Source organism: Apodemus sylvaticus, chromosome X (assembly GCF_947179515.1).
Source record: "Apodemus sylvaticus chromosome X, mApoSyl1.1, whole genome shotgun sequence".
NCBI lineage: Eukaryota > Metazoa > Chordata > Mammalia > Rodentia > Muridae > Apodemus > Apodemus sylvaticus.
In genome coordinates, this window is record NC_067495.1 from 59,394,436 (window position 1) to 59,407,081 (window position 12,646).

The window sequence follows — 12,646 nt, forward strand, 5'->3', positions numbered from 1 at the left end:
GACTCACAGGGACTGAACATCAACCAAGAGGCACATATGGTTCCAGTCAAAAATTTGGCAGGGGAAGGCCTTGTTGGGCATCAGTGGGAGGAATGGTCTTGGTCAGGTAAAGGCTCAACAGAGGCCTGAACAAAGGGAAACCGAGGAGGGAGGAGGAGGGAGGAGGAGGGAGGAGGAGGGAGGAGGAAAGTGGAGGGAGTATGTTGGGTGCAGGGGCATATAAGTGGAGGCAGGGGGAAGGAGGAAGGCGAGGGGTTGGGTGTCTTAGGGGAGAGGGGATATCAGGAAATGTTTTACCATTGGCAATGTAAATGAAGATGATATCCAAATAAAAAATTTGTTTTGGTTTACCAGTTTTTCATCTCACTGGTTTCTTGTTTGATTTGAATTCATTTTTGTTTTTTGTTCTCATTTTGAAAGAGAGAAGAAGGAAAAGGAAGATGAAATTGGTTTGGTTTAGATGTGGGGAAGATCTGGGAGGAGTTTAAGGAAGGAAAATCATGAACAAGATATAGTGTACAACTAAAGAAATACATAAATAAAATTTAAAGAATAAAATAAAATGGCCTCTAATTAGTCTCCCTACTTATATTTCTGTCCATTCTGTCCACTATAGTTTTTTTTCCACATCAATGATAATATCCTAATAAAAATAAGTAAAATTATGTCATTCCCCTGCTGAAAATCTAGTTTTTGTAGTAGTCAGAAAAGTCAGTCTTCCCAGTACATTCTAAGTCCTACTACTTCCTTTATCTTTTTGAACCCATCTTCCTCTACAGAGTTTCCTATTTCCTATGTCTAAACAAACCGGGAAGACTGATGGATGGATGGATGGATGGATGGATGGATGGATGGATGGATGGATGGATAAATAGACAGACAGATAGATTAAAGATCAATAGATACAACAATGATAAGTGACAGATAATTATACTGTATTAATAAATCTATCAATAAATGACATGTAGTTATTAGGCCAGGGTTGAATCAATTATAGGCTATGGGCCTAGCTGCCTATTTTATAAACATTTAATATAACATAGCCACTCCTGTTTACATAGTGTCTCTAGTCAGCACTGGCCAGTTGTGACAAAGTTCTGTAGCCTTCAAAGCCTAAAATGTTTACTATATGGTGTAAAAAAAATGTTCACTGACCCCTGCTTTATGTTCATATAGCTAAGTTCTATGCATACCTTTAGAAGTATCAATTTTAACCCCAGATTGAACTTTCCTTCATCTTTCCAGAATGTTCCCCATTCTATATTCCTTGCAGTAAAGTGGCTGCATTCATTTGGTCAGGCAAATAAGAAATCTAGGCATTGGAAACCCCTCCACCACATCTCCTACCTCTAATCACTAAGTCTTAATGCTTTTCCCTCTCTCTTCTCCCTAAATCAGATTAAAATTTCTTTTTCTCAGATAAAAGCACTGTTCCTTCCCTCCCTGCTCTTCCCCACCGTGTGTATGAGTTGTTCTGCAAACAATAGATTCCTTAGTACTTCCAAACTCATAAACAATGTTTTCCTTGTAGTGGTAGTATAAAATTTTCACACATTCCAAACTCATCAACTAGGCAATCAATTGTTTTTCAGGCCTGATTTGTGTCTACCACTACTGCTTCTGTTTCCACTTCATGGTCCAAAACCACATTATCATGTCTTGGACCATTGTTCATGACAGGATATCTGCTTAAGGAACTTGTTTTCCCTATTTCTCTTTTTGTTCAACTTTAGAATCTGTGGTGACAAATTTTAAGCATCAGGCAGATTGTATTAGGAACTTCTAGAAACGTTTTTGAGAGTGAGAGGGAAGGTGTTATCAGAAGGGGTTACATGTGAGTTGAAGTGAACCACATAGGGGAGATCTACCTCTTAATGTAGAAAGAACCCATTTGATCTGTTGCAGCCATGGAAATACAGAAGATTAATGTCTGGACCAGAATTTTCTTCTGATGCTTTGGACATCAGGACTGTAGGCCCATTGACATCTCCACTCCTCCTTTTACACCAGGGTATCACCCACACCAGGGTGCCTTTCTCTGTATCCTGTCTAAGAAGAGTTATGCTGTTGGCTTCCCTGGATCTGAGGCCTCTGGAAATAGACTGAGTCATGCTACTTAAATCTCAAGGTCTTTCGTCTATATGTGCTGCTGCTATTTAATTCCCCTCATAGTTCTTCTCCCTAGCATCTATATATGTAACATACTGGCTCTGCCTCTCTAGAAAGCCCTTATTATATAGTCTTAACATCTTCTTCACAACTTGGTAGTTACAAGGCCCCCTATATAGACCACAAACTGCAACTATATATCATGACCAATGATGGAGTAGTACATAATTAAGTACTTTCTGTGTTAGTCAGAATATCTTGTTAACACATTTTAGTTGGCACATAATAATTATCCATACATGTGGTACAGTGATACAATTCAATAAATACGTGTGTGTGTGTGTGTGTGTGTGTGTGTGTGTGTGTGTAGTGCATAAGGATAAAATAGTACTTCTATCTCCTTATATATTTATTGTTTCTTTGTGATAGAAACTTACAAATTGTTCTCTTTCAGCCTAGTATATGTGTGATAGTTATCCTATTGTGCCATGGAAGACTGGAACTCATTTCTAACTGCATTTTGGCATCCATTATGTTCTGCCACTTCCTAAAGGAGTAACATTGGATGTGTGAGTGTCTCATAGGTGGTTATAATTTTCTTTGAATTTCTAATGACAAGAATCCCAAAGGTTTCTTTCGGCTATAAAAGGTTGTTGAACTAACAGACAATATGTCAGAGAACACTAGTTACTTCCTCATATGCATTCTCCTATTCATTTTTAAATCTTAGCTGGGAATGTGCTGCTAGTAAAGTGTTTACTTTACCTCCCTGAAACAGCACAGTATCATATGCCTTTGATCCCAGGACTTGGGAGGCTGAGCAGATGAACTACAACTTCAAGGCCATTTTGGGCTATCAAAACCATGACTTAAAACAACAATGAATGAATACATTAAAGAAAAAAACAAATGGAAGGAAGGAAGACAAGAGAAAAGGAATGAAAAGAGAAAGAACTACTTTCTTGCTTTTATCAGTGAATATGATTGTGAGATTAGACAATGAAATGTAATAAAAATTACATCTAACTCCCAGATCATAACCTGGAAGGTAAGTTCTATAAACTCTCTCTGTCTTTCATTCTTTTCCACAGCTAGGATGTAGATGATGAATGACTATTGTGGAAAAGCAGGATATTAGTCTTCTCAGAGAACTAAGAAATAAAGAACAAGGAAGCTTGATTATATCAAGTCACCTTAGCTGGATTATTTTACAACCAAGAAATAAACATCTCTTATATTGCTACCATGGTATATTTATGTGTAGTATCTCAGCATCTGAGCTATATCATACCTAATATAACTACAAGTGATCAAACGTGGACTTGAATTGTGGATAGGCTCAGACTGTATCAGCTTCCTCAATACAAATTGGGTTCTTATTAAATAATGAATCTATTAATAGATGAAATGCTGTGTTTGATTAAATGTTAAACATCACTGTGGCCAAGTTTAGTAGTGCAGGCCTGTAATACCCGGTACTTGGGAGGTTGAGGCAGGAGAATCACAATCTCAAGGCCTGCCTGGACTACAGAATAAATTCAAGGGTGATCTGGACATCTTGGCAAGACTCTGCCTCAGATTAAAAAGTGAGAAGGGGGTTGGAGGATAGGTCAGTGGTGGGGTATTTGCTTAGCACATACAAAGCCCTAGTTTTAATCTATAGATCTTCAAAAAACATGACAATGTGTTACAGTGGGATTTCTTTTCACTGTCAAATCAAAACAAATAATAAGACATACAACATTGTGTCCGTGATCCCAACAGTCTGTAGGCTAAGTCGTAAGGATGACTAATATTAGGCTATTCTACATGACATACTGAGAGCCAGGATAGCCAAGCCTTTGATAGCATATTTGCTCTAACAATCTAAAAGACAGAAAGAAGAGAGAAAGAAAAGGAGAAATTGAAAGCAGGCAGATAGCAAAACATAACTAAAAGGTTCACAGGTCGGGGTAGATAGTAAGGACGGGGAATGATTACCTTGCCAAAGTGTTCAATCAGGATTTCTACCACAATGTTCTGGAATTTGATGTTCATCATAGCAGCCACAGTGTCCTCTTGAGCTCTCATCAGGGTAGGCCCAAAGATCACCCCCATATTGGAAGGTGTCATAAGATTCTCTTTGCTGTGCTCACACACACTGCCAGAAGAAAAAGAAAACAATGAAAATGATTCATTTTTCATTTTTCTAGTAACTGGCACTATGCTAGGTGCTAATAGAGATAAGAGACACCCAAAGGTAGGAAAGGAGAGACCTACAATATATGTGGAAAAGATAAGAAAACGGGAATAACTAGCAAGTAACACACTGTATATGAGTAGGAGCCAAAGTGAGTTAATAACCCTGAAGGAGTTTGGAGACAGATATGGAGGTAGTAAAGGGTGTGGGAAGGCAGGAGAAAGGCCTGTTTGCATGCAAGGCAAGGGGAACAGCAGGTCTAATGAACAGCAAAGGAGATTAAGTGTACACAGAGATAAAAGGGCTTTCCTGGCACTCCATTTTTCTCTTAAAGAGCAGCAGTACAAAAGGGCCTACGCGTCATTCTAGTGAGGAATCTGGCCATTTTAGTCCCACAGTTTAAGAAACAGAAACTTAAAAGAGACAAAAAGGACCCTATGGTTGATCTCCACTTGACTGTCTTCTTCATCTTATAAAACAAGATGGAAAAGTATTTTCCTGGAATCACAATTGCTGAGCAAGGGAGGAAGTAGGTCCTGCAATCTGGTTGGTAGATCTCCACTAACTCTGCTTAAAGTCTCATCACTGGCTCCTGATTACTTACAGAAGAAAGCAAAAGGTCTTTAAAGGGGACAGTTAAAGTTGCTTCCTCTTTCTAATAGCCCATGTATAGCCCATGTTCTACAGTTGACTTCAGTTTGGATCCCAACAGTGGTACTCACAACAGGGAGTTTTAACTCCAACCTCTCTGAGCTTCAGCTTTCCAACTTGCATAAATTGTGTCTATTTTAGAGTAGTAGAAAATAAATGATGGGAAATTTCTCCAGCATGGTACTACCCAATGCTATGACCTTTCCAAGAACTACCACTATATGCATTGTTAGCCTTTAACAAGGGTTACAACAAACGTCTTAGATTAGGTTCTTCTGCTTACACCATGGTTATCCCTGTCCCTTGAATGTTCCCTATCCCATATCTAAGGAATATCTAATTGTTCTTAGAGATTTACTTAAGGTGACAGATCTCTATCCCCTTACAGGTGGCCACAGCTCACAGTCCTCATCTGTTAAAAATGCCTTTATGGCTTTGTTTCCTGAATATGAAGAAAAATGACTTGAGGAGAAATATGTGGCATCCTTGAAGACAGCCTTCCTTCTGGGTAGGAAGAAAACAAAGGATCTTGGTCTCCCTTTCTCCTGCTTTCTTAAAAAACCACTTTTCAATTTTCTCTTTCTTTTAAAAAAAAAAAAGAAGAAATTCTGGGGGAATCAGTATCCCTGACCTCAAGCAATACTACAGAGCAATAGTGTTAAAAACTGCATGGTATTGGTACAGTGAAAGGCAGGCAGATCAATGGAACAGGATCGAAGATCCAGAAATGAACCCACACACCTATGGCCACTTGATCCTTGACAAAGGAGCTGAAAACATCCAATGGAAAAAAGATAGTCTTTTCAACAAATGGTGCTGGTTCCACTGGAGGTCAGCATGCAGAAGAATGCAAATTGATCCATCCTTGTCTCCTTGTACTAAGCTCAAATCCAAATGGATCAAGGACCTCCACATAAAGCCAGACACTCTGAAGTTAATAGAAAAGAAACTGGGGAAGACCCTTGAGGACATCGGTACAGGGAGAAAGTTTCTGAACAGATCACCAATAGTGTATGCTCTAAGATCAAGAATTGGCAAATGGGACCTCATAAAATTACAAAATTTCTGTAAGACAAAGGACACCATCAAAAGGACAAATCGGCAAGCAACAACTTGGGAAAAGATCTTCACCAACCCTACATCAGATAGAGGGCTAATATCCAATATATACAAAGAACTCAAGAAGTTAGACCCCAGAAAACCAAATAACCCTATTAAAAAATGGGGTACAGAGTTAAACAAAGAATTTTCACCTGAAGAACTTCTGATGGCTGAGAAGCATCTTAAAAAATGCTCAACTTCATTAGTCATTAGGGAAATGCAAATCAAAATAACCCTGAGATTGTACCTTACACCAGTCAGAATGGCTAAGATTAAAAAATTCAGGAGACAGCAGGTGTTGGCGAGGATGTGGAGAAAGAGGAACACTCCTCCACTGCTGGTGGGGTTGCAAATTGGTACAACCACTCTGGAAATCAGTCTGGCAATTCCTCAGAAAACTGGGCACCTCATTTCCGGAAGATCCTGCTATACCACTCCTGGGCATATACCCAGAGAATTCCCCAGCTTGTAATAAGGATACATGTTCCACTATGTTCATAGCAGCCCTATTTATAATAGCCAGATGCTGGAAAGAACCCAGTTATCCCTCAACAGAAGAGTGGATGCAAAAAAATGTGGTGTATATACACAATGGAATACTTACTATTCAGCTATTAGAAACAATGAATTCATGAAATTCTTAGGCAAATGGATGGAGCTGGAGAACATCATACTAAGTGAGGTAACCCAGTCTCAAAAGATCAATCAAGGTATGCACTCACTAATAAGTGGATATTAGCCTGGAAAACTGGAATACCCAAAACATAATCCACACATCAAATGAGGTCCAAGAAGAATGGAGGAGTGGCCCCTGGTTCTGGAAAGACTCAGTGAAGCAGTATACAGCAAAACCAGAACAGGGAAGTGGGAAGGGGGTGGGAGGGAGGACAGGGGAAGAGAAGGGGGCTTATGGGACTTTCGGGGAGTGGGAGGATAGAAAAGGGGAAATCATTTGAAATGTAAATAAAAATATATCGAATAAAAAAAAGAAAAGAAAAGAAAGTGGGTGGCAAGTAAAAATAGCTAAAGATGTACATCTAACTTGCTAAGTTTGTTCTTAACTACATTTCTAGAAGTTCCAAGCCCAAAGTAGATATCACAAATAGATTATTGAATAAAAAATGATTTGACTGGCAAAAAAAGAATAAAACATAATCGCACCATTTACCTCTTCCCTTTCCCTCCTTTTTTTTTTTCTTAAAATGACACAACTATCAAAATGTACCTTAATTATAAAGGATACTGAAAAATAATGACCTTAAATATTACTTTTTACTATTTGAAATTATGTTGCATTTATTTATTTATTTTTGTTTTTTTTGTTTTTTATTGATATATTTTTATTTACATTTCAAATGATTTCCCCTTTTCTGGGTCCCCACTCCCCGCAAGTCCCATAAGCCCTCTTCCCTCCCCCTGTTCCTCTATCTACCCCTTCCCGCTTCCCTGTTCTGGACTTACCCTATACTCTTGCACTGAGTCTTTCCAGAACCAGGGGCCACTCCTTAACCCCTCTTAAATTCATCTCCTTTTCTCTTTGATTTTTCTTGTTACATATAACCATATGCATATACTTATCAATACAACCTGCTGAGTCAGTTTTGTGTTGCTTCTGTATGTGTGAGTTCCAGGCTGAGTCCTTGGTACTGTCCCTAACTTAACTGATACTACTGGCAAGGAGACTACATTGAAACTTTCAGTTTAATTATCTGCTTCTTCTACTATGTGGTAAACAACTTCCAACTGTGTTCCTGGCACACAACAGTTAGTTACTAATTAATTATTTTTATAGGAACTGAAGTCCACTAAAGCTCTTTTAAACTACTAGAGGCAGGCAAGTGAAAGGCATGCAGCCCTTTGGCCAGTTTGGCTGTGTGGGTGTAGAGGTTAGAATAAGGGGCGGGCTAACTGCCCACTCAAACTACCTATACCTCAAACCCATCCAAGCCAAAGGCCCTGAGAGGCTGACCCAGAGACAGGCAAGTTCTTGACACTAAGTGGGTAATTAAGAGGGACACAATTCTTAGACCAATCTGTATAATAAAGTTTCTTAAGCCCTTAACAAAGGCTGGGTGCCATTCAGATGGTAATGAGCTGCCAGCATTCAGGCCTTTGATATTTCTGGCTGCTGATCAGTCCTTTTCAACAGTTTAAATGCCTCTGCAATTAACCTTTATTCTTTAGTGACAGAATTTGTTCAGTTATTAAAATAGAAAAGAACCCTCATGCTGTCACCAAGTGATCTTAAATGGTTAAACCACTACCTAGTGGGCAAGAACCTGGACATGAGGTTTTTTTCAATACCAGAGCAGTTCATTGAATGTTCATAATTGCAAGAAGAAGGGTATTTTATTCTGAGGCCCTGAGATGAAGCACCCAGGGTTCAGATTTGGAAAGGCAGATGATTCAAACCTGTATTTGTTGGTATTCGAGTGTAACCATTTTTCCACTGCATTTTACTGCTGCTTTTGTAGTTCCACTTGATAAAAACAGAAGCTTCTATGGGAGGATTTTTTTTAATATTTTTATTTTCTATATTCTTTGTTTACATTCCAAATGATTTCCCCTTTCCTGGATCCCCCTCCCCATATGTCCCATAAACCTTCTTCTCTCCACCCATTCTCCAATCACCTCCCTCCTTTTTCTCTGTCCTTATATTCCCCTCCAATGCTAGATCAATCCTTTCCAGGATCAGGATCCTCTCCATACTTCTTCATGGGAGTCATTTGTTATGCGATTTGTGCCTTGGGTATTCAGGGCTTCTGGGCTAATTAATATCCACTTATCAGAGATTGCATTCCATGTGTTTTCTTTTGTGACTGGGTTACCTCACTTAGGATGATATTTTCCAGATCAAACCATTTGCCTAAAAATTTTGTGAATTCATTGTTTCTAATTGCTGAGTAGTATTCCATTGTGTAAATATACCACATTTTCTGTATCCATTCCTCCTTTGAGGGGCATCTGGGTTCTTTCCAGCTTCTGGTTATTATAAATAAGGCTGCTATGAACATAATGGAGCATGTGTCTTTATTGCATGCCGGGGAATCCTTTGGGTATATGCCCAGGAGAGGTATAGCAGGGTCCTCCAGAAGTGTCATGTCCAGTTTTCTGAGGAACCTCCAGACTGATTTCCAAAGTGGTTGTACCATCTTACAGCCCCACCAGCAGTGGAGGAGTGTTCCTCTTTCTCCACATCCTCGCCAACACCTGCTGTCTCCTGAGTTTTTGACCTTAGCCATTCTGACTGGTGTAAGGTGAAATCTCAGGGTTGTTTTGATTTGCATTTCCCTAATGACTAATGATGTTGAGCACTTCTTAAGGGGCCTCTCGGCCATCCGAATTTCTTCATGTGAAAATTCTTTGTTTAGACCTGTACCCCATTTTTAATAGGGTCATTTGGTTCCCTGGGGTCTAACTTCTTGAGTTCTTTGTATATATTGGATATTAGCCCTCTATCAGATGTAGGGTTGGTGAATATCCTTTCCCAATTTGATGGTTGCTGTTTTGTCCTTTTAACAGTGTCCTTTGCCTTATAGAAACTTTGTAATTTGATGAGGTCCCATTTGTCAATTCTTGATCTTAGAGCATAAGCTATTGGTGATCTGTTCAAGAACTTTTCCCCAGTGCTATAGGAGGATTTTAAGCTGGGCTTACTTCCACTGCTCTGAAGGTGTTTCCTGCTATCCCATTTAGGATATTTGCCTTTCATGGACTTCTAATGAAAACAGGAAAGATTTCTTTGCAAGTGTCATCTCTCCTCTTACAATAAACTGTGGCACAAGAGATGGACACTAGAGCCTCATTTACATTAGGCAAGGTCTCTTATCATTGAGCTCTACCAAAGCCCTATACATTTTTCCATGTGCAACCATTTTTAACGCACACATTTTTCTTTCATTTTAGTTAAAATAATTTTATTCTTTAAGAATTTCATACAGGATATTTTGATTAAAATTACACCCCACTGATTGCTCCAAATTCTCTGCACCTATACTACTTCATGTCCCCTTTTAGTTTAATAATCCATTTGACTCCAATTTGTGTTGTTCATCTACTTCTACGGTGTGGGCCATCTACTGGAGTGGGTAGTCCTACCCAGAGCCACAACCTTAAAGAAAATCATTTATCCCTCCCCTAGAAGCCATCAACATTTCCATAGCACGAAAGTAGTGGGGGTCCGCTAATGAACCACGTGCCCATCCATGTCCCTGCATGCTAGAATGTTGGCTGGTTTGATCATCTGCAGGCAGCCATAGCTGCTGTGAGTTCCTAAGTGCAGTAGCTCTATCATGTTTCATCATTCTCTTGCTCTGTTCTTCACCAACCCTTAACATCTTTCTGCTATGGTCCCTATATCTTGAGGAAGAAGTGGCAATGTAGATGTGAGTGGGCACTCTATAGACATGTATTCTCTGCATTTTGACCAGTTGTAAGTTTCTGTATTAACTATCATGTATCAGCTAAAATGAAAGAGGAGAGCTGATCAAAGTGTCCTAGGTCTGCAGTCCTAGCTACTGGGGAGGGTGGGGTAAGAGAATCATTTGAGCACAAAAGTTTGGAGCCAGCCTGCAAAATGTAACAAGACTTTATATGGAGAAGACTTTATATGGAGATGTTCAAAGCAAGAAATGAAAAAAGTGGTTTGAAAAACAATGATAGATACACTGGAAGGTACAATTTGTGTGCAAAAGCACAAAATACAGAGGTTCCTTAAGATATGTACATTTTGTGTCTCACTAATCTCACTGCATCATGTATTGTTTCATTTACAAGAACAAATGGCTACAACTTCAGCATCAGAATTAATGTTTAGCTAAACTGACACAGCATCACACTGTCTTCTAAATACATTTATATCCATAGACAAATATGACTCTCAGCCTTAATTAGAAAAGCCTCTCTCTCTTTTTATAGAATAGGGGTGAATGCAGAAACCTATGACCACAAGAGCTGCTGCAAATTAGTGGCAGTTAAGGGCTGATCCCTAAACAACATATCAAAACAATCCCCTCTAAGACTCACAGACTAATGAGGAAAGAATGTAACACAGAAGACAGAAAATGGGGGTTGTGAAATGCTATCTTCTGGGCAAGAAACAGCTATTGCAACCACAAACTCATAACAACTGGTGATGTTTGCTAGGAGTCTGCTCATGAATGACCTTGTCTCTGTCAGACAAAAATGGAGGTGGGCCTCAGGGAGCCCTATCTATCACTGATTAACTATTTGCTACTGATATATTTAGGGAGAGGTCGGTCATAGCCATATCATTACTTATGCATCCACTAGTGACCCCACAAGCTTCATAGATAGTCCCAGTACAATGATTACACATATGGTTCTGGTTAACTACATGGTCCATAAAACGACCCCAAAAGTCATTAATCTGGGACCAGGATGTGGAAGGGGAGGGGAGATGACAGGCATAAGAAAGAAGGAGAAAGAGGGCATGGAGAGCATAATTAGAATGTATTACAAGGGCTGGTGAGATGGCTCAGTGGTTAAGAGCACTGTCTGCTCTTCCAGAGGTCCTGAGTTCAAATCCCAGCAACCACATGGTGGCTCACAACCATATGTAGTGATATCTGATGCTCTCTTCTGATGTGTCTAAAGACAGCTACTGTGTACTTACATATAATAAATAAATAAATAAATAAATAAATTTGAAAAATATTCTGAAAAAGAATGTATTACAAAGATGTATAAAATGTCAAAGAACTAATTTAATTAATAAAAATTTCAGAAGAAAAGAATGGGTGTTTAGAGGAGGTGGTGGTACTCTGCATTGTAGAAAACAGTAACCCTCTTTAATGGTTTAGATTTGAAAAAATAAGTTGAGATGACTTGAGGAGCAAAGAGGTGATGTAAATGAGACATATTGGCCTAGAAGTAGTGACGGATTCCTTTAAACAAGCACATATTGTGGAAACCACCATGGTAACATTCAATGATAGTTCTAGCTTTATAAAATGACCTTCACCAACTCTAATCACTACAGAAGGGGGAATGGGAAAAGTATAAAAACCAGAGGTGATAAAGTTAACTTCAAGGAGAAAGTGTCCTCCTTACATGCCAGGGCAGCTGCAAATATGAATTCACAATGGTTGTGACATCAAGCACAAGACAGGTTCAAGTCTAGGATATACCAAATCCCAACATGGATAAGGGAGTTTGGCATAAAATCCCACCCCTCAATGAGAATCTGTTGGCAATTTTCAGTTGCTAGGAGATGAAGGGTCATTTTTTTTTATAAGATTAAGTTGGCCATACTTCAATGAAAGGTCATGCATCCATAAATATTTGAATAGCACTTGAGGTTAAAAAGTCACAAATTTGAGTGTGTAGGGAAGGATAGGTAGATCTGGGAAGAGTTGGGTGGCTGAATATAATCAGAACACACTACATGAAATTCTCAAAGGAGAGAAAAACAAAATAGAGAGTACCAGAGTCTGGCAATTCAGCAAGTTGTACCACTTAGAGGGATGCTTTGTCTGGACTCAGTGGGAGAGGATGCACCTAATCCTATAGAGACTTGATGCACCAGGGTGGTGGATCTGGGGAGGGGGACTTCTTAGAGGTGAAAGGGAGGAGAATGATGGGAAG

At 39.2% G+C, this 12,646-nt stretch overlaps 1 protein-coding gene across 1 annotated transcript in view; it reads right to left on the reverse strand.

Annotated features, from left to right (window-relative positions):
• Ophn1 (oligophrenin 1) overlaps window positions 1-12,646 on the reverse strand; it is a 353,532-nt gene that overhangs the window by 52,954 nt on the left and 287,932 nt on the right. The window contains exon 19 of the mRNA XM_052171168.1: window positions 4,090-4,249. Coding sequence (XP_052027128.1) covers window positions 4,090-4,249 — 160 coding nt within the window. The remainder of the gene's footprint in view (window positions 1-4,089; window positions 4,250-12,646) is intronic.